The sequence below is a fragment of the Salvia splendens genome, chromosome 10 (assembly GCF_004379255.2).
Source record: "Salvia splendens isolate huo1 chromosome 10, SspV2, whole genome shotgun sequence".
Taxonomy (NCBI): Eukaryota; Viridiplantae; Streptophyta; class Magnoliopsida; order Lamiales; family Lamiaceae; genus Salvia; species Salvia splendens.
The window spans coordinates 9,088,901-9,110,676 of record NC_056041.1 but is presented as its reverse complement, the minus strand read 5'-3'; the positions used below and the strand labels follow the sequence as shown (position 1 = coordinate 9,110,676).

The following is a 21,776-nucleotide window of genomic DNA, read 5'->3' as shown; positions in this document are numbered from 1 at the left end:
ATGGTTGTGGGCCCGGCACCACTATTCCTGCCTGCTCTCTGGCAAGAGCACAACACCCACAGTTGTGCTCTTCCGCAAGGACGAGCACAAGGGTCCCACCATTCTATTATTCAATTTAAATAAAAACATTTACACAAAATTAAAATATATTAAAATACCAGGAATAATATTACAAAATACATTAAAAATTAAAAATTACATAATTAAAATCCTAAAAATTAAAATTTTCATAATTAAACTCCTAAAAATTAAAAATTACATAATTAAATTCGTAAAATTTAAAAAACCCACTACTCGTTGCCGAATTTCGCCCACCTGTGTTTGATTAGGTCTTCTTGTAGCTCAACGTGGATTCGAGTATCGCGCATTGTGTGCCTTGTTTCGATCCTCTCACCCACCGTCGTATGCACACCTCGGCGTGGGGGAGACCTCGCGGTTGATCTTCCGGCTTCATCCTCGTCGTAGAAGCTAGCCGCCCTCGGTCCTTCGTCGGCTATAATCATGTTGTGTAAGATAATACACGTGTACATGATGTCGGCGATATTATTCACGTACCATAGCCGAGCTGGGGCCTTCACAATGTTGAATTGGGCTTGAAGAACCCCAAAGGCTCTTTCGACGTCTTTTCGCGCGGACTCTTGACGCTGCGCAAAAAGAACCCGTCTCGGGTCTTGCGGGTTGCTGAGCGTCTTCACGAAAGTCGATCACCTTGGGTAGATACCATCGGCGAGATAGTAACCCATGTGGTATGTATTTCCGTTGACGGTGAAGTCGATCGCCGATGCTACACCATTCAACACATCTTTAAAGAGGGGTGAAGAATAGAGCACGTTCAAGTCGTTGTTGGATCCGGCAACGCCAAAATATGCTTGTCAAATCCATAGGCGGTAGTCGGCGACCGCTTCAAGGATAAGTGTTGGGCCGCCGCCTTTGTGGCCGCTTAAGTGTTGCCCCCTCCAAGCAGTCGGGCAATTCTTCCACCTCCAATGCATGCAGTCAATGCTGCCAAGTATTCCGGGAAAGCCATGGATTGATTCGTGAAGACGAAGCAACCGTTGACAATCATCGGTGGTGGGTGCCCGAAGGAATTCATCACCGAAAGCTGTACGAACGCTCTCGCAAAAAATTTTCAGACAAAGGATTCCAGTGAACTCACCGACATACAAATACTCGTTTGCCCAGTAGCAGGGAGGGATCTATAATATGGTGAAAAGGGGCAAATGCCCCACCTCATTTTTCTATAACCATGTAAATATATATATTATAAAACCTAAATATATACATATTCACCTAATTTCCCCCCTAATTTAGAAAAAAATCATTTTTACTTGCCCCTCTCCTGATATACGCGTAGGCTTACCATCCTCTAAAATAATATACTATGTTATTTTAATATATATATATATATATATATATATGGGAGCGTTATTCTCATTTTCACATCTTAGATCCTTTTTCCTTCTTAATATTACGCGTTAGATCTAAGGCATCAACGGATCAGACTGATTCTATAAAACTGGTTCCGTGTTGCATTATAGAAGGTGGTTGTATGCATTACAGGGTTATTATTGACATTTGACGGAAAAGTAACTGCTACATTTTGGTATCTGCGAATAATGCACCACATGGTCACGAGTAATGCATATAATTGACTATATAATGCACAATATGTGAACTGCAATGCATACGAATAAGATGTACCATGTTATGATGTTTGGACACACGTTTCTTGTTTCCCCTAAGGGTTTAATAAGCTTAGGGGCTAGGGTATAGTACGTAGACACGTATGTAATCTTCACATGGTAACGAGTAATGGATATAATTGACTATATAATGCACAATTTGTTAACTGCAATGCATACGAACAAGATGTGCTGTGTTATGATGTTTGACACACGTTTCTTGTTTCCCCTAAGGGTTTAATAAGCTTAGAGGCTAGGGTATAGTACGTACGCATTAATAACAAATTATAAAACGATACGAATAATTCACCAAATTGTCACGAGTAATGGATGTTATTAACTATATAATGCACAATATGTGAACTGCAATGCATACGAATAAGATGTACCATGTTATGATGTTTGACACACGTTTCTTGTTTCCCCTAAGGGTTTAATAAGCTTAGGGGCTAGGGTATAGTACGTAGACATTACTAACAAATTGTTGTTATTGGAATATACGTATGTGCATTATTTGGTTTAGGTAGTGCATTATGTAGCTGTTAATTGTCATTATCTTAGTATATTATGCATTATTAGAGGTATTGTGTATATGGGTTAATCAACAGATTGAAGATTACATACGTGCATTTAGTAATGTCTACGTACTATACCCTAGCCCCTAAGCTTATTAAACCCTTAGGGGAAACAAGAAACGTATGTCAAACATCATAACATGGTACATCTTATTCATATGCATTGCAGTTCACATATTGTGCATTATATAGTTAATAACATCCATTACTCGTGACAATTTGGTGAATTATTCGTATCGTTTTATAATTTGTTATTAATGCGTATATACTATACCCTAGCCCCTACGCTTATTAAACACTTAGGGGAAACAAGAAACGTGTGTCAAACATCATAACACAGCACATCTTGTTCGTATGCATTGCAGTTCACAAATTGTGCATTATATAGTCAAATATATCCATTACTCGTTACCATGTGAAGATTACATACATGTCTACGTACTATACCCTAGCCCCTAAGCTTATTAAACCCTTAGGGGAAACAAGAAACGTGTGTCAAACATCATAACACAACACATCTTGTTCGTATGCATTGCAGTTCACATATTGTGCATTATATAGGCAATTATATGCATTACTCGTGATCATGTGGTGCATTATTCGTAGCGGTTTCCAGCCATTATTAGATTATTATTGTACCCTCATAATGCACAAAATAGGACAAATAATGCAACACGAGATTAATTATCCAATGTTGATCTTGACCGTCCATTTCTCTAATCTAATGGCTGATATTAAGAAGGAAAAAGGAGGAAATATAGGAAAATGAAATGAATACATCCATATATATATATATATATATATATATATTATTTTTATATTTATTTGTATGTTACTATATTTGCCACTCCTAGTATAATTTTCTTGCTCCGTCCCTGCCCAGTAGCGAGTTGTCGGATGACACACATACACTTCTGCAACGCCGAGATACTTTGCCGACCGGCTGCATCTGGACTTGTTTGGAATAATTCAACACGAGCGGACAATGTGTTTACAATACGCATAAACAAGCGCTTTGACATGCGAAAACAGCGCCTAAAGTAATCTGCCGGAAACCGCAGCGGGTCGACAAAATAGTCGGCAACGAGTCTTTCGTGGGCTCCCTCCCGGTCACGATGGATTTAGCGGCGAGTTGATCTAGTTGGTTGAGTAGGAGGGACGGGGGTATTCGCTGCGACATATGCTTTATAAGCGGCACGATGTTGTTCGTAGTATTCTTGTTCTTCGCGCTCCGCTTCCGCAATGAGATGGGTGAAATCCATTTGAGGTTTTGAGTGAGAGATTAAGGTGTAGATAAGTTGTATGAAAAATATGAATGAGAGATGAATGAGAGATGATTTGATGTGAAAAATGGATGATGAATGTGTGTATATAGGTGATTTTAGGGAAAAAAATACAGAAAAACGGGCAAAAAAACGGGCATTTTTTGGGATTGGAAAAATATTTTTTTTATTTTTTGGTATTATTTTCGATTTTAAAAAAAATAAAAAAATGATTTTCCAACGGATATGCCGTTGACCAATCACACGCTGTCACGTCGCCTGCTCGCTGGCACGGACGTGCTCGATGCATTGAGCAGCGCCGTGCCAGCAGCGCGAGCGCAGCGACGGACACCGTCTCCGTGCCGCTGGCACGGACGGACGGTGGGTTGCTCACCGTTGTGAGTGCTGTTAAATAGCAAATTAACCATCTCTATAACGTCACCACACAAAGTTACATTATCCAATCAAAGAAAGCAGTTGTTCACCAACTAACCTCCACGAATATTCCATTTCTACCCACTGTTTGTAAACGCATGGCAGGGACATACCTCATACCTCATACCTAAAGCTTTTTAGGGATGTTATTAGCAAACCAAAACACACACATATGCCTATTTGAATAGCTCCTTAAATTTAAAGAATTAAAAATATAAACTTTTAACCTAATAAAATTATAATTTCCATTTGGACAGTTGGGGCTATAAAATTTGGTGAATTCCAAAAAAAATCATTTTGGAAAGTCCATACAAATGAAACATTTTCTATTTATGATAAATTTATTTATTTAAAATGTATTTTATTTTTCATTAACAACATTTTACTTCTTTTTTTTCAATTTCTATTTCTATTTTACTAATAAGGTTATTAGTAATAGATGGAGTATTATATAAAATGAATAAATGAAGCTTTTATATTTATATAATTATAAAAAATTAATATAATTAATAATTGTAATATTTTTTAAAATATTATAATCAAATAAAAATAATGGTATGTGAACTCTAATACTCTACAGAAGCAATGCCGGGGGTAAGAACAAATTAATAATAAAAATATTAGAGATTTAAAGTTAATGGTACTATTTTAATTGTAATTATTAAAAGCAGAAATATATAAATAGGGGAAAGTCCAGCAAAAACCTTCTCCCCCAAATAATTAATATTCTCAGCTCGATTCGACCTTCTCTCCTTCAATGGAGGCCCCACCACCACTCCTCCCCGCCGCTCCTCCCGCCCCGGCGCCCGCCGTCTATGCCGACTCTGTCGACTCCTCCCCCCGCTCCCGCCACACAGACTCCTGGGACACTGAGCCGCCGCCTCCGCCGCAGAAGCTCCGTCTCATGTGCAGCTATGGCGGCCACATAGTCCCCCGCCCCCACGATAAATCCCTCTGCTACATCGGCGGAGACACTCGCATCATCGTAATTGACCGCCACACCTCCCTCTCCGACCTCCGCCACCGACTCTCCAAAACCCTTCTCAACAACCAATTGCTCTCGCTCAAATACCAGCTCCCCAGCGAGGATTTAGATTCCTTAATTTCGGTCACTACCGATGAGGATCTCGAGAATATGGTGGAGGAGTACGACCGCCTCAATAGTCCTGGGGCTGCCGCCGGCGGGTTGAAGCCTGGCCGCATCCGCCTCTTTTTGTTTCCCCAATCGTCGGCGAATATTGAGCAGCTCCTCGTTGAGACGGCGTCGACTAAATCGGATGATTGGTTCTTCAACGCTCTCAACGGTAAGTCGAGTACGATGTCGGCGGCGGCGAGTGATCGCGGATTTTCCGAGTCTTCTTCGGTTAATTGCCTACTCGGATTGGACGATGAATCGATGGGGAAGGCGACAGCGGCTGGAAAAGATTCGGAAGGTCAAATTGAAGTGGCGAAAGTTGGTGGGAATGGAAACAGTGGAGCGAATCAGGATGTGCATTCTGTTCCCGATTCTCCAATGCTCGAGACGACGTCATCGTTTGGGTCAACTTCTAGCTCGCCATCGGTGGCGAATTTGCCGCCGATTAGGGTTCATGTCGATGAGAATCAGAAGATGGGGGCCGTGGGAATTGAGGATCAGTTTCAGCAGATGACTGCGGGGGTTGCGGCGAATGTCAATTTTGCAGCGACTACGAAGACGGACGAGGCAGGGAGTTTTGTGGCGGCCGGAGTTTCTGCCGGTGGGTTGGTTGCTGGGGTACCGATGATGGTTGGTGGCGATCCCCCAAATCGGGTAATTTCTGACGATGAGAGATCATATCCTGGAGGATACAGGAGGGTACAACAAATCCAGCCACATGTACAATCACAAATGCAGCTGCAGCAGCAGATTTCTCAGGCTCAATTTCAGCAGAAACAGAGTGGTGGCTTTGATTTGGCTTCTCCAGATTCCGCTTCTAGGTATATTGTTCGATTTATTTGTGACAATTCTTCAATAGTTATCCTAATTTCGTATAATTGATGCTCTTACTTACATTATTGCGTGGATAATCTGAATCGGGCTTTGATGATTTGATTCATACAGTGAAGGAGGTATAAGAAACCCCCTATCCAGTCAGAGACAACCTGTTTATCAAGAGCAAATCATACAAATTCAATCTGGAAACAATATGGTTGCTGCTAATCAAGCTGAACTGAAATCTGGTGATCAGAATGCTAATAAGATTCAGATGCAGCAACACGTTCAAGAATCGGGCTACGTTATATCGAACCAATATGATCAGAATCATCCCCAAATCCATCATCCCCAACAATTTGTTCATTCCGGCAACCAGTATATACCCGCTGGAGCGATGCCGTATGGGTCATACTACTCTGTTTATCCTTCCCAGCAGCAGCAGCAGCAGCACCATCAACACCAGCAGCCCGTGCTCGACCAGCAGCCGTTCTACTTCGTCCCTGCTAGACAGCCCCAACCTTATAACATGCCTATACAGCAACAAGGTTATAGCGAAATGGCCCCAAATGTCCCTTCCGTTCGCCCTCAGGCTCCTGCTGCTGCTGCAGCCACCCCTCACGTGGCTTACAGCCAGCAAGTGAACGCTCCTTCCTCCAAACTCGAGATGGCTACAGGGGTGTACAGAACGGCAGCTGGAGCTACTCAGCATATGGTGCAAGTCCCGTCTAGCCAGCAACATCAACCTCAATATGTCGGGTTCACTCAGATGCATCATCCGTCTCAAATGATGGCTCCATCTTCAGCATCTAATTCTGCTTATACGTATGAATTTACTGACCCGACACAGGCTCAAATGTATTTTACTCAGGCTATGCCGCAGCAGTTCTCTGCTCAGTACCAGACCTTGACGTCAGCACCTCAAGGCGTTTCGCCTGATGCTTCATCTCATGCTTCCTCGGAGAACATGAAGCAGCAGCAAGTTAGGACTATGCAGCAATAATGACAAGTAAGTTTGGATTATTGATGAAAATTTTTGCAGCAGTGGGTTTGATTTTATGTTTGGAGTTTATATTATACAGTGTCAACAAAGTGTTACTATTCTTCGTATTGGTTTGTGGTATGTAAGTTCATTAGTTAATAAGAAACTCGTATTTTACTTCTGTTTATATTGTGTCTGCCATTACTGTTATGGGTGGTGTCTGATATCATACTGTAAAAGTTGGAACCTCAAATTTACGCGATCAACCTTATAGCACTTATTGAATAAGTATCAGAAACTTTGAACCAATTTAGTGAATTTACTCTATTTGGTTTCTGAGCTCGGGGTTTTATTGATTGCTGGTGTCCTGCATCATATCAATACTGTAAAAGTCGAACCTCAGAAGTTACGTGATCAACCTATATGAAACTTTAGACCAATTTCATTAAACTACTCTGTTTGGTTTTCTGAGCTCATCGGGGTTTTAGTGATTGCAATCATGTTTCAAGTACATTAAGACCGCGTGTTCTTGCATGAATCTTCTATGTGAAGCTTCAGTTAGGTGATCCTATAATTTTCTATAATCACGTTTTTTGGATCTTGCTTTGTATATTTCGGACTCAGTAGTTTTACCATTATTGTCATCTGATCTTCGTGGCAAATCTTATCTTTAACGACAGGTTTGGTTAGCTGCTTCTATGATTTTTATTAGAAATGAGTCACTCACTCCTTAAAAGGCCTTATAAGGGAGATGGTTATCCACACTTAACGACAGGTTTGATTAGCTGCTTCTATGATTTTTATTAGAAATGAGTCACTCACCCCTTAAAAGGCCTTATAAAGGAAGGGTTATCCACACTTATATAGATGAGCTAGGATTCATACACCAAGCCTATGTGGGACAAGATTTAAGAGTTTTAGCACGCCCCTCACGTGTGGGCCGGAATGACACATCGGACTTCCATCACGTGGGTGGGCAAGGGAAGGGATAAAGAGATAAAATCTATCATCGACTTGGGCCCGCTCTGATACCATATTAGAAATGGGTCACTCACCCCTTAAAAAGACCTTATAAAGGGGAGGGTTATCCACACTTATATAGATGAGTTAGGATCATACACCAAGCTTGTGGGACAAGATTTAAGGATTTTAACAATTTTTATGGTGTAGTTGAATCTGTGTGGTTTATTATCTGTGATATTCTATAGCTGGAGTGGCTTATCTCACATATCATGCATTTGTTGATGTTTTGTGCTAGCATTGCATATTTCACGTGGTAATGAATGGCATTTGTTGATGTTTTGTGCTAGCATTGCATATTTCACGTGGCAATGAATGAACGTCTGTTTGAAAGCATCTCCTTAGATAATACTAGTACTTAGACAATTCTTTAAGACATCTGCAGGTTTGTGCTTTCCCAAACCTTTTTTAATGATCATGAAACCTTCTATTTTAATCGGTATTGCAGTTTTCTATTCCCACTTGAAATGTTTTAACTTTTTTTAGATAGAGTGATTCAAATAGTAAATGTTTTAACTTTTTTTAGATAGAGTGATTCAAATAGTAAATGTTTTAACTTTTTTTAGATAGAGTGATTGACGGTTTTGACTGTTTATCCCTTTTCAAAATACAGATGGTTTCTCTAACAAGAATATTTTTTTCCTAATTTATGCTTTAAATTTTTGTTTAGTTTGCCTTCTATGGCACACTTGCCTTTCTGTGTTGATCATGAATTTTTATTTGCCTTCTGTAACACACTTGCCTTTCTGTGTTAATCCATGTTCGGTTTCTTTGGCAGTAAAAAGCTTAAGCTAGAATTTCTGAAAATATTTTATTTTTGAGCAATTAAAAAAACTGCTGATTCTATTACATGCCAAAAGCAGATACAATTGGCAGACGTTTATGAATATTTTAATCCCTGCATCACGGTTTATTTTAGCTATCAATTAATTTAAATTGCAATGAGGAGTTTTTGGGCTTACTATAGAACTTACTAAGAGCATCCGTAACGGGGCGGACGATAGGCCGCCCGATGCCTCGGGCGCGCCATCGTTCGCCCACTGTGGGTGCGTGGACGATGCCCGATGCATCGTCCGCGCCCTATAGATCGTCCGAGGACGATAGGGCATCGTCCGCCCATTGTGGGCGACGTGGACGATGGCGCGGACGATGCAACTCGTTTTCGTTTTTTTCGCATTTTTGTCTATTTAAACCTAATTTGTCATTCTATTTTTCATACGAACATTTCTCTCATCTCTCACATTCCATACGAATATTTCGATAATCTCTCACAAACAAAAATGAACCAAGACGACGACTGGAGTACCTCGGAGGGCGTTAGCGGACCTTGATGCGAGTGTTATTCGATGTCGTGAATGCGCAACCAACAAGATTATGCTCAGCTCATGAACGGCATGGTTGAAGAAGTTTGGGCCCGTAACCACCGTCGTTGAGAATGCATATTTTTTTTAATTCGTATTGTAATGTATTAATTTTAAATCAAATGAAGGTTTTTTTCTAATTTTTGTAGTTATTTAAATATTCAAATAAAGAAAATGCTTAGGGCGGCTTATAGGGTACCCCACTGCAGGTGGAAGGGTAGGAGGATAAAATGCTGATGTGCCGGTGCATATGGCGAGCTTTAGGGCGCCTCATTACTAATGCTTTGACGTCATGCAATTCACGGGCTCATCGTTATTCACAAATTTTTTTGGTAGAAAATGTCGTACGAAATCGAAATATGACATGAAACATGCCGAGTCGAGAACATGAAGAAAGCAATAGAACAATTAATGAATCGGACCTGCAAGACTTTGAATGAAATTTAAGAATTGAGAAATCTTTGTGGGACCAACACCTGACCTACAAGACTTTGAATGAAATTTAAGAATTGAGAAATCTTTGTGGGACTAACACCTTAAATATCAGAGTGAACTTTATAAATGGGCTATTAACTTTGCACCTCAATAGTTTATATATTTTAAAAATATCATGAGTGGTCTATGTACTAAGTGCATTAGCAATGGGGCGCCCTATGCACCTCCCCATCATCATTTTATCATCCTACCCTTTCACCAGTAGTTGGGCGCCCTATAAGGCACCCTAAAGGCCGTCCTAAGCATTTTCTTTATTTGAATATTTAAATAACTACAAAAATTAGAAAAAACCTTCATTTCATTTAAAATTAATACATTACAATATGAATTTAAAAAATACGCATATTCAACGACGACGGTTACGGTCCCAAACTTTTTCAATCATGTCGTTCATGAGCTGAGCATGGTCTTGTTGGTTGCGCTTTGAGGCCTGTCTAGATAGAACTTCATTGAAGCCTGTCGGTAATCCTCGAGCGTTGGGCGCGCTCGCCGTGCTGGAGCTAGATCCACCTTCATCATCGGCCCAATCGGTGACGCTTCCACCTTCGTGTTCGACTATCATGACTTCCTTGAACCAGAGACGCGCCGACCCTTTCACTGTTACCCACCGTGATTGGAGCACACCAAATGCCCGCTCCACATCCTTCCGCGCCGCCTCCTGCTTTTGCGCAAATAAAACTCTCTTCTCACCTATTGGGCAGCTGATCGTCTTTAGAAAAACAAGTCACCTTACGTATATGCCATCGGCCAAGTAGTACCCCATGTGATATTGGCGCCTGTTGGCAGTGAACTCGATGGCCGGGCCGTTGCCATTGCATTGCTCGGTGAAGAGGGTGGATGAGTTGAGGACGTTGATGTCGTTGTTCGACCCCGCTACACTGAAGTAAGCATGTCAGATCCAGAGCCGATGGTCAGCGACGGCTTCGAGGATCATCGTCGGGTGGCTGCCCTTGTATCCACTAGTAAATTGGCCTCTCCACACCGTCGGGCAATTCTTCCACTCCCAGTGCATACAGTCGATGCTCCCTAGCATCCCAGGAAAGCCGTGCACCGTCTCGTGCATCTTCATCAGGCCCTGACAATCCATAGTAGCCGGCTTTCGCAAATATGTGTCGTTGTAAGCCTCCACAACTCCCCTACAAAATCTCTTCAGGCACTCGCGGCCAGTTGTCTCCCCGACGTGAAGGTACTCGTCGAACATGTCCGCCGTGGTGCCGTAGGCCAACTGCCGGAGTGCAACCGTGCACTTCTGCAATGGCGTAAGTCCGGGTCTACCGATGCCATCTTCCCGATACTGGAAGTATTCATCACGTGACTCCAACGTCTGGACAATGCTGAGAAAAAGATAACGATGCATTCTAAACCGGCGGTGAAAATCAGTCGGGCCCCACCATGGTTGCTCGGCAAAATAGTCTGCAAATAGACGTTGGTGAGCTACGGCGTGGTCGCGGCGGACAAATGTCCGACGTCGAATAGGCCTGGGGATCTGCTCCGCCGCCTCCTCCTCCTCGCGCTGCATTTCGGCTAAGCAATCCGTCATTGCGTCATTAACGGCATCGAATAAGACTCGAGTCAAGGTCCGACTAACGCCCTCCGAGGTACTCCAGTCGTCGTCGTGGTTCATTTTTGTTTGTGAGAGATGATCGAAATATTCGTATGGAAAGTGAGAGATGAGAGAAATGTCCATATGAAAAATAGAATGAGAAACGAGGTTTAAATAGACAAAAAATCGAGAAAATAAATGAAAACGTGTTGCATCGTCCGCGCCGCCCACGATGCCCGGACCATGCCCTACCGTCCGCGGACGATCTATAGGGCGCGGACGATGCATCGGGCATCGTCCGCACACCCACAATGGCGGACGATGGCGCGCCCGAGGCATCGGCGGCCTATCGTCCGCCCCATTGCGGATGCCCTAAAATGTAATTACATTCGTAATATTTTTTGAATATTCATCATAATTTTGCAAAAAAATTTCTCTCAAGGCACAAATGACAATTTTGAACTTTCATAAAAATGAGATATTTAGGTACTGAATATGATATTTTCTTTATCTCTCTAATACTGAATATTATGAAATTTTCTTATAATTTGAGTATATGAAATGAGATTTTTCAATTCACTTTTTCAATCATTTATCTCAAATCCTCTTTCTTTTAAACGTTTAAAAAGTAAAATTTAAAATAAAAATACGGAATATGATTCTTCAATATATTAATTACTTAAAAATAAAAATTATAAATATAACTATCAAAATAATCTGTAGCTAAATTTAGTTTTTAATATTAAAAAGAAAAAAAATAATCTAATCACAATGGAGTGTATACTCGGTTTCTTGCCAAAAGTATTTCATGAGTAATAAAAAGAAGCATGTGAATAAAATAGTACTCCCTCCGTTCCTGAAAGTTTGTCTTATTTTCCCATTTCCGTCCGTCCCACAAAATTTGTCTCATTTTACCATTTTTGGTAGTGGACCTCATATTCCACTAACTCATTCCTACTCACATTTTATTATAAAACTAATACTCCCTTTGTTCCACAGTAATATAGACATTTCATTTTGAGCACTCGTTTTGAAAAAACGATAATAAATGGTTAAAGTAGAGAAATAGTAAAGTAAGATAGAGAATATGGTAGATAATACTCTTCTCTACACTATTCTCTATCTTACTTTACTCTTTATCTATTTTAACCATTTATTATCATTTTTTTCAAAACGAGTGTTCAAAATGAAATGCCTCTATTACTGTGGAACGGAGAGAGTATATAAAAGCAGGACCCGTATTTCACTAACGAGTATAGCAAATCAGCATTGCCGTGTTCAGAGTTCAGTGCTCACAATAACGTTTATGCATATTAAAACGTGCAAGGAAAAAAAAATATGAGACACCTGAACTAATCCGTCATTGAAAATCACAGTGTAAAAGGAATCACTTTAATTGTTTAATTGCCTAATAAACAATTAGACACACACTAATTGATCATATACAAATACTATACTCCACAAGCGTATGTGAGTAGCCAATCATGCAATTAATTATAGTTGAGTGTCTATTTCTTTGAGGGGACAGCTAAGTGTGAATCAATACTATATAAGGTCAATTATATTTTGTCAGAGTAAAGCTCATTTTATACTATACATAATATGTCATATGTGAAAATTATTTTTCTTTAGCTACCAAAAGTTGTTACTAGTGAACATGCTCTGGGGTCTGGATATCTCGATTTAGCATAAGAATATGTCAACATATATTTTGTAGTTTTTGTTCACTAATTTGTTGAAATTTGATAATATACTGTGTGTTTGTTGAAAGTTCTTAGGTTCTATGCATAAAGATCTAATCAAAGTGTTATGCTTGATACCCAGGATTATACTTTATTACCTTACTCGTGTAATAAAGAACATATCCTCGGCTGCAAATATTCTTATCTAAAATCCACTACTCTAATTACTTTGTTTTCTGTTTACAGAATAAAAATACAAGTGGGGGCATACCAAGCAAGCAGTTTCTATTGCTAAATCCACTCATATCATATCACCATGAATCATCACAATTCTTTTCTCATAAGTCTTGCAATACTTTTTTGGTGTATAGTTCTTTATGACAACCTAAAAAAGCATACAGAACCAGAATAAAGTAGAAAGAGGTGGATCATGCATTAGATTATGACACGCATGAATCATTATTTGGCTATTAAATACATGATTTCCTTGCTTGTGGTCTATTGTTTCAATTTGGTCCTTCCTCTGTATATCCTCTTAATTCATAAAACAAAGAGCAAGTCACCTAAATATTTGACATAATTATAGTATTATTTATAAGTTGGCTTTGGGGATTAATCATTATACTAATTCCTTTCTGTGGCCAAGTGTCACTTTTCCCCCAAGAGAAAAAAGACTGTTACAGAGCAATCTTGTTCTAGGAGTAGTTGGCAAGCAAACAAATTTTCTGGATTTTTTATGCGAGAATTATTCTATTCCTGTAATGATATCTCAAAGACTCAAACCAATAATAAACAAACCAATCAAGTGAAAATGAAATAAATTTCATTATTTATACTCCGAAGAAGAGGCAATTTTCTACAACAATTTTCACTTACAAGGTGGGTTACACCTAGAAGATTAATGGGGACATACTTTATAATACAAATCCTGAGATAAAAATAATTATTATAGCATATCTTATGAAGTTTCTTCATCATGACTAATATAAAATCAATAACAAGATAACGACCCATATAGTCATATAGAATAGATTTGAAAATTCTCTTATAATACTTGCCACCTACACATACTTGCCACCTCAGCAAGTGCATGGTATAATTGTAACCTCTAATTATTCTTTATAATGGTGGACACTCCATTATCAAAACATGATCTCATCCTACTCAGCTATAAATATGTACCCCCTCTATGGCTCATAATCCATTGTGCAACAAACTAAGAGCCACTTCTCAAAAAACAAGCTTACTTCAAGGTAATCTTATTGTGGGTTTTTTACTACTATCTTTTTTCATGTTTCTTTCCTATTTTAAGTTTGTTACTCTAGTTTCCATGCATGTATTTCATCAAGGCATATACCTATTGCCAGATTCTATCCTGTGTCAGTATACCTCGGAACAAGATCATTTGTCTCGACAAGACACCTATGGAAAAATATTTTGAGTGAAACTATGGATAAAGATATTGAAATTCTAAGGTGAAAATGAATGTTTTTCAGGTTGTGGTTTTACTCTTACTAAAATGGAAGGTGGAAGCGCTAATGGTCCTAAATATGAGTGCTTGCTCTTCGGTATGCTGCTGATCCTACTCTTTTCTCTTAACAAATCTTTTCCTTCATAATTTAAGTCTGCAATATATATCTAACTACTGAAAATGATTTTCCTGTTTTTCATCAGATATGGATGACACTTTATACCCTTTGAGTTTGGGGATCAATATGGCCTGTCGCAAGAATATAGAAGGTACTACTTGCATCCTTTCCTGTCCTCTATTTGAATGGATTTTGTGAATTCATGATGATTGATTACTTATTCACGGTTCACCTTAATTTCAGAGTATATGCTGCATCATATGCATATTGAAAAAAGTGAGGTCCCTAGGCTGTGCTTAGAGCTGTACAAAGAGTACGGGACAACGATGGCTGGCCTTAAGGTATATAAACTAGTAACAGAGATTAAGCTCAGGTAATATGGAGTTAAAGATGGACTAACTTACATCCATGTCATTTTTTGCAGGTGATGGGACACGAGTTTGACAATGATGAGTTTCATGCTTATGTTCATGGAAGATTGCCATATGAGGTGCTAAAGCCGGATCCAGTGCTACGTAACCTCCTGCATTCCATGCCCCAACAGAAAATAGTATGTTCAAATTCCTCCATTTAATATGTTCAGTCCAAGATATGTATAGATGGAAAAATATTAAATTTACCGCTTGTTTTCTGGCTGCAGATCTTCACCAATGCAGACGAAGCACACGTAGCTCAAGTGCTTAGCAGGATGGGATTGGAAGATTGCTTCCATGGTGTGATATGCTTCGAAACTCTGAACCCTCCATCAGGACCTGTTAAAATCAAGGATGGGACTGTTGAAGCTAAAGATGTACCTGAGATGGATAATGGAACCTCGAGTCGTAAGACTCAAATCCTGTGCAAGCCATCTGTGGAAGCAATGGAAGCTGCTATTCGTATAGCAAACGTTGATCCAAAGAAAACAGTTAATACATAAACATACTAGTTAACATATTAGTACTAACTTTATGTGAAAGCATGTGACTGATGAAGGTTTCTCTTTTTGATTCTCAGATATTCTTTGACGACAGCATTCGTAACATTGCAAGTGGCAAAGCAGCAGGGCTCCACACCGTAGTTGTAAGTTCAAGAGATCTCCCAAGCATATTCCTACAGCACGAGAAGTCGAGAATTATTCCCCTTTCTAACCAACTTGAATGAAAATGCAGGTGGGGAGATCTACTCTAGTTCCGGGTGCAGATCATGCTTTGAACAGCATACACAATATAAAAGAAGCCTTACCTGAGATATGGGAAGATGAAGTGGAGCACTTGGAGCAAATAATCCAATCTTCTGCAGTAGAAACTGTGGTCCTAGCATAGACAACACTCTATATGGACCATAAGAATCACAAAAAAATGTGACACCTATTAATTAGAGGAGACTACTTACCGTATACTGTAATGATGTATTGCCTATTATTAATCAATAAAGTTCCAGTATTATACTATGAAATTGGCATGGCCACAAAAATTGTAAAGCAATTAGCTATAACAACTCTGAAACTTGCATCTTCCACATTCATGTATCCAAAGCTCATTAGTACAAGCTAAAACCATTCATATTCTATGACAGATTCAGTATTAATATGTAATTATGTATTTTGTAAAGCACAAGTATATAGCAATAGCATTATGCAACAGAGCATCATCTATCTCCTCATTTGCAGTATCAAGTAAGCGAAGTTCCTTGATCTCTCTACTTACAAAATAGGAGTAATCCTTTCTTCTTCATTGCTCAATTCCACAATCATTGGCTTCCATTGCAACCTTCACAAAATGATAACAGATCACACATGTTTTCAAATAAGGTTCACAGATCCTTTTTTTTCAGATGGATTACAAATCGAAAGTACTGAAGTTGTTACTATCGATCTTTTCGAGGATGTGAGAAATCTCCATCTCCATCTCCACCTGTTTAGAATTTACAGCTCCAATTCACTAAAAAATCAGTAACGAAACTCGATTCCTAGTTTACACTGAGAAATCTAACGCCAAGCCAAGCCCATAATGCTGATGTTAGTTAAGTAAGGCCCATATTAGTCCACTTAGAGTCCACTAAGATTTTATTTTTATTAATTTTAGTGATACGATTCCGTAAAAATGAAATCATATATTATGATTATTATCAATAGCTGAATTCACATTTTACATTTTTATCTCCCTAAAAACCTGAATACAAATTCCCCATACATATATATATATATATATATATATATATATATAGGGTTTTGATCTATGCAAAACTAGATTTAAATACAGAAACGCAGAACAATATCATAATTAGGTCACTTTTAGGTCATAATTAGGTAATTTTTAGGTCATGCTAACAAAGCATGACCTAAAACGATCTTAGCATGACATTAAACCCAAACATTATAATATGACCTAAAATTGCTTAATTATGACCTTCCGTGTTTTTGGTTGATTATTGACCATTAGATCATCTAATCCTAGGGCCAAGATTTGGTCTGCATTTCTGGATTTAAACACATACTTATTTTGATCATCTCCCTATATATTATATATATATATATATATATATATATATATATATATATATATATTACGTGAATGTCATTAATTTATTAATATCATCTACTGGAGAATTTTATATTTAATCAAATAAAGCATACTTTATTATGATTTTCATTTTCTCCACTATAATCAAACGGATCATATCATATTCAGTCTCAACTTTGAAGTTGCTGCATGATTAGCGGCAGCGCCGTGGAGTCCTAGTTTAAGACTTTTAAGTAGTAAAATTCTATGACAGCGTTAGGTAGAAATCCAAATTTTGAAGACTGACATTTTTTTCTAATAATCTAAGGTCAAAGTCAACAGTTTCAAACTTAAAATGCAATCAATTCAATTGACAATGCAATAATTAAAATGAATTCATTGTGATTAAAACATAAGAGTATAACTTTTAGAAAAGATAAGGTTTACCAAGAAAAAAGGTGTATTAATTGTTTAAAGAACATTAAACAAATCACAGTTTTTTTATTCAGAAATTAAGAAATTAATATTTAAAAACTAAGAAAGAATGATAATACAATAAAAAAGAATAAAATATAAGTAAAAGATACTCCTGTAAAGCCTAATATCAACAAATTCTATTCTCAAGGAGTCAATGGCCCTATCTTTTCAGCCCGATTGTGAAATCTGGCTATATTTTTGCTACATCATCGCAGGTGCCTACCTTCCTATCTAGGTCGTACACGAAAATAATAAATGTTGGACTGAAATTTCTCATACATAAAATCTTATCGTGTTTGGCTGTTTGCCGACATATATCTGAAATCATTTTCAGCAATTAATTCACCGAAATGGTAAAACCCAAATTTTAACATAAATGTTAGATTATTCAAGTAAATTGCCTCACATTACCAGACATAAATTTTATGAAATTGGTAAAATAAGTAAAGAGGAAAAAATAATTGATATAAATTTAGTAAATATTGAGACCCTCATCTATAATGTGTGGTGAATAATTTTATAAAAATAAAAGATAGACTATTTTATTATGGATAGACTAAATGACAAAAATAGGGTAAAGAGTTAGTGCAATAATTTAAGTACGAGTACTAGTATTTACTCTATTTTTGTAACTAATTCTTTTCATGTTCCTCTTCCCACACTAAAAAGATAAGAGTGACAAAAAATGAGACCAAGACTTTCGTAGTCCAAACGGTGTAAGATTGTTGGCAACTTCACATGCACAAAAGAAAAAACCATCTACAGACTACAGCTCTAAAATGGGTGAAAACTGAAAGGTAGAAACATAACAAAGACAAACAAATTATTTAAAATTCATAGCACTAACAACAAAAAACAAACACAAAGTGACAAACTGACTAAAATCACAACAAACAACAAACAACAAACAAATAATGAGGTCTCCAATAAGAGCAAGAACAAGACAACTAAAATCACAGCATTCTTACACACACACAACCACAACCACCACCAAAGCTCTCAAAATAGACCTAACTTTCAACTAGACCTTTTCCTAGCCATGGAGCAAAGGAGATTCCATAGACATTTCATCTGAAATGTGACTTGTTTCATCACAATAGTCACATTCAACTTGCTCCAACGAGATCACCTACCTCAAAAATCTACTATTTCAACATTCGGAGGGTGCCGGTAGTCTCTCTAGGGCGTCTAAGACGTGCCTCATCGAAGGCCTCTTCTCGGGGCTGCTTGAGGTGCACGCCATTGCAATCTTTAGAACCGCGATCATCTCCTCTTCCTTGTCAGCATCCTGAGCCAGGTTCGGGTCCAGGACATCAGAGACCGGCCTCTTTTCCTCGATGCAGAGCTGCATCCAGTGCACGAGGTCCGTCTCCGACGTGCCAACTTGGATCAATGGCGTCTTGCCCGTGATCATTTCAAGTAAGATCATCCCATATGAGTAGATATCCCACTTTTGGGATGGCTTCACTGCTTTCATTACCTCGGGGGCTCGGTAGTAGGAGCCAAACGAAGCTTTTGAGGCAAACGTTGCAACATCTGAGGCCAAGCTGCTCTGCTGCCCTCGTTGAGGCTTCTCATAAACCATCCGGTTGGATTGCAAGGTTGGAGAGCCACCAGCTATGTTAGCTAGCCGGCCTAGCCCAAAATCTGAGATTTTTGGCTCCATTTCATGCCCGAGTAACACATTCGATGGCTTGAGATCACCATGGACATATTTCTTCGGACTGCACTCATGCAAGTAAACTAGGCCCTTTGCAACTCCTTTCATGATCTTCAATCTCACACACCATGAAAGAGGCGTGAATGCTACCAAACCGGGCTTTCCTGCAAGATTACAAACGCGAAGTCCAAATTATGACTAACAAAACGCACACGAGACTAGAACCAATGATCATACTCAACAAAAAAACATATATAGAGAGAGTGGTTTTTTAGACAAACCATGGATAGCAGCAGCAAGATTCCCATTTGCTACGAAGTCGTATATCAGCAGCTTCTCATCCACAGACCAATAATAAGCTCTAAGAGTTACTACATTAGGATGTCTGAGCTTCCCAATTGCTTCGACCTCTGTCTGAAACTCCTTAAACCTTTGTGAACCTCCCTCGCCCAATCTTCTCACAGCCAAGATAACTCCATCCTCGAGCAAAACTTTGTACACGATTCCTATGCCACTCTTCCCCAGCACAAAAGCAGAAGCCTTCAAGAGTTCATCAAGATCAAACGCCACAAGTTCATCGAGAGGCACTAGATCACAGTGCTCTACATTTTCAGACAATGTCTCCGACTCATCCTTTCTAAAGCATAAGCATTCCTTTGACCTTTTACGCCCCTTCTCAAAACCATAGCCACTCTCATCCTTACCCTTCCCACAACGACAGATCTTCGAATAACAATAAGAGAACAGCAGCCCAATCAGACATATCCCAACAACATCTCCAACAATGATGGCAACTATGCTGGCCTTAGTCAAACCCCTCCCACCACCACCATTCTTCCCCGGAGGGTAGTTGCTAGGCAAGTTTGGAAACGAAGGTGGATTCGCCTCACTGTCAGACAAACAAAGATTCTTCAACGGAGGACCACAGAGTCCCGGATTCCCAATAAAGGCAGTAGGTCCTCGGTTTACAAGAGCACCATTCTGAGGAATTGGGCCGCTCAAATTGTTATAAGTGAGATCAATGTAAACCTTCTCAGGCAGGTTACCAAGACTAGCCGGAATCGAAGCGTTAAACTTGTTATAAGACAAGTCAACAGTTCCTTGTAAATTAGAAAGATAGCCCAAATCACCAGGAATAGAACCACTAAAGCTATTGTGGGAAAGATCAAGTTTTTCCAACAAAACCAAATTCTTTCCAAACTCACTAGGCAAAGAGCCACTAAAATTATTCTGCCTAAGACCAAGATTCCTCAACCTCTTGCACTTAACCAATGAAGATGGCAATGACCCATTAAAGAAATTCTCAGACAAATCTAATGTAATAAGATAATCAAGATTTCCAACCTCAAATGGCAAAACCCCAGAAAAGGAATTTCCATAAAGAACCAAACTTTGCAGCCCCTCAGCCTTGAAAAGATCAGAGGGCAGCCCCCCAAACAACCTATTACTCCTCAAATTAACATGCCTTAGCTCAGAAAGGGATCCTAGAGAGGAAGAGAGAAACCCAGAGAGTTTCTTTTTGGGAATGCTGAGAGATACAACTCTCTGTTCATTGCATGTAATGCCATTCCATGAACAAGGAGTTTCATCTGAGGTGTTCCAATTACTAAGAGTTCCTTCGGGGTCCAATGTGATGGAATTCTTGAATGATAACAGAGCTACCCCTTCTTCATTTACAGAACTCACAACACCAAAATTTAGCAAATTGAAAAGCAAGAAGGCAAGAAAAGCTAACATTTTTCAAGAAAACGACAGTTGCAAATACACCTAAAAGATTGAAGAAAAGGGTAATCTTTACCTTTTGAGCAGCAGAAAACCAAGAAGATGAAAGAGAGAGAGAGATGTAGGGGAGAGTGTAGGTTTGTGTGAAAGCTTTGACAGTAGGGAAGAAGTATGGAGAAGAGCAAAAACAAAAAAAAAGTCGTTTTGGGGAAAAGGTAAAGTTGTTTTCGGCTAAGCAAAGGGTCCTTGGGAAAATGGATTAGTTTATCCGAGAGATAAAACTACAATGCATAAAACGAAAGGAAGCACTGATTCACTGAATCCACTTAGAGATGCCCAAGGTTTTCGGTTCCGGCAGTTAACCACGGAACCGTAACCGCCGGTTCCGGTTCCGAACCGGAACCGTGACTTTTTTTTTAACCAGAATCGCCATATTTTAAATCGCGGGCCGGTTCCGGTTCTAAATTTTACGAATCGAAACCGTGCCGGAACCGCCGGTTCTGGACAGTTCCAAACCGGAACCGTGAAAAATCGTCAGAAAACCGTGAAATCTAGCTCGAACCGTGAAAGATCGCAGGAAACCGACGGTTCGGAACCGTGAAAAACCGTAAAAAAAATCATTGGAAAACCGGCGGTTTAAAACCGGAACCAGAACCGCCTGTTTTCGAACCAAAACCGGAACAGTGAAATAGCCTCACGGCTCGATTCCGATTCCACATTTCTCGAAACCGGAACGTCCGATTTACTAACTGTGGGCATGTCTCCATCCATCCATCTTGGTTAAATTAGGCAGTGTACTGTGCTAACTCCGTAGAGGGAAATGCCAGTTGTGATAATAGATGTTACTGTGAAAAGATCTT

General features: G+C 39.2%; 3 protein-coding genes across 4 annotated transcripts; 2 read left to right on the top strand and 1 right to left on the bottom strand.

Annotated features, from left to right (window-relative positions):
• The first annotated feature begins 4,672 nt into the window (after positions 1–4,672).
• LOC121751412 lies at positions 4,673–8,078 on the top strand. Of its 2 annotated transcripts, XM_042146150.1 has the most exons (3): positions 4,673–5,910; positions 6,035–6,914; positions 7,568–8,078. In XM_042146150.1, exons 1-2 carry the CDS (start codon positions 4,712–4,714, stop codon positions 6,906–6,908), a joined length of 2,073 nt encoding a protein of 690 aa, XP_042002084.1. In that variant the 5' UTR covers positions 4,673–4,711; the 3' UTR covers positions 6,909–6,914; positions 7,568–8,078. The 2 variants fall into 2 exon arrangements, with proteins under 2 accessions (XP_042002084.1, XP_042002083.1); XM_042146149.1 differs by lacking the exon at positions 7,568–8,078 and having other exon boundaries at positions 6,035–7,175.
• Positions 8,079–13,261: 5,183 nt separating this feature from the next.
• Positions 13,262–16,011, top strand: LOC121751413 (uncharacterized protein C24B11.05-like). Its single transcript, XM_042146151.1, has 8 exons — positions 13,262–14,241; positions 14,485–14,556; positions 14,663–14,728; positions 14,821–14,918; positions 15,002–15,127; positions 15,218–15,481; positions 15,571–15,636; positions 15,726–16,011. The coding sequence occupies exons 1-8, from the start codon at positions 14,178–14,180 to the stop codon at positions 15,876–15,878; spliced, it is 909 nt and encodes a 302-aa protein (XP_042002085.1). The 5' UTR covers positions 13,262–14,177; the 3' UTR covers positions 15,879–16,011.
• A 2,379-nt stretch (positions 16,012–18,390) lies between these two features.
• LOC121752342 (receptor protein kinase-like protein ZAR1) lies at positions 18,391–21,161 on the bottom strand. The gene is made up of 2 exons (XM_042147351.1): positions 19,476–21,161; positions 18,391–19,358 (listed from the first exon to the last, which is right to left on the bottom strand). Exons 1-2 carry the CDS (start codon positions 20,929–20,931, stop codon positions 18,685–18,687), a joined length of 2,130 nt encoding a protein of 709 aa, XP_042003285.1. The 5' UTR covers positions 20,932–21,161; the 3' UTR covers positions 18,391–18,684.
• Positions 21,162–21,776: the final 615 nt, after the last annotated feature.

Coding starts and splice junctions, on each gene's coding strand:
- LOC121751412 (XM_042146150.1), top strand. CDS start 4,712: ATGGAGGCCCCACCACCACTCCTCCCCGCCGCTCCTCCCGCCCCGGCG. Junction 5,911..6,034: donor TCTCCAGATTCCGCTTCTAG/GTATATTGTTCG, acceptor TGATTCATACAG/TGAAGGAGGTATAAGAAACC.
- LOC121751413 (XM_042146151.1), top strand. CDS start 14,178: ATGGCTCATAATCCATTGTGCAACAAACTAAGAGCCACTTCTCAAAAA. Junction 14,242..14,484: donor AAAAACAAGCTTACTTCAAG/GTAATCTTATTG, acceptor AATGTTTTTCAG/GTTGTGGTTTTACTCTTACT. Junction 15,128..15,217: donor CCATGCCCCAACAGAAAATA/GTATGTTCAAAT, acceptor TTCTGGCTGCAG/ATCTTCACCAATGCAGACGA.
- LOC121752342 (XM_042147351.1), bottom strand. CDS start 20,931: ATGTTAGCTTTTCTTGCCTTCTTGCTTTTCAATTTGCTAAATTTTGGT. Junction 19,359..19,475: donor TCTTGCTGCTGCTATCCATG/GTTTGTCTAAAA, acceptor GTAATCTTGCAG/GAAAGCCCGGTTTGGTAGCA.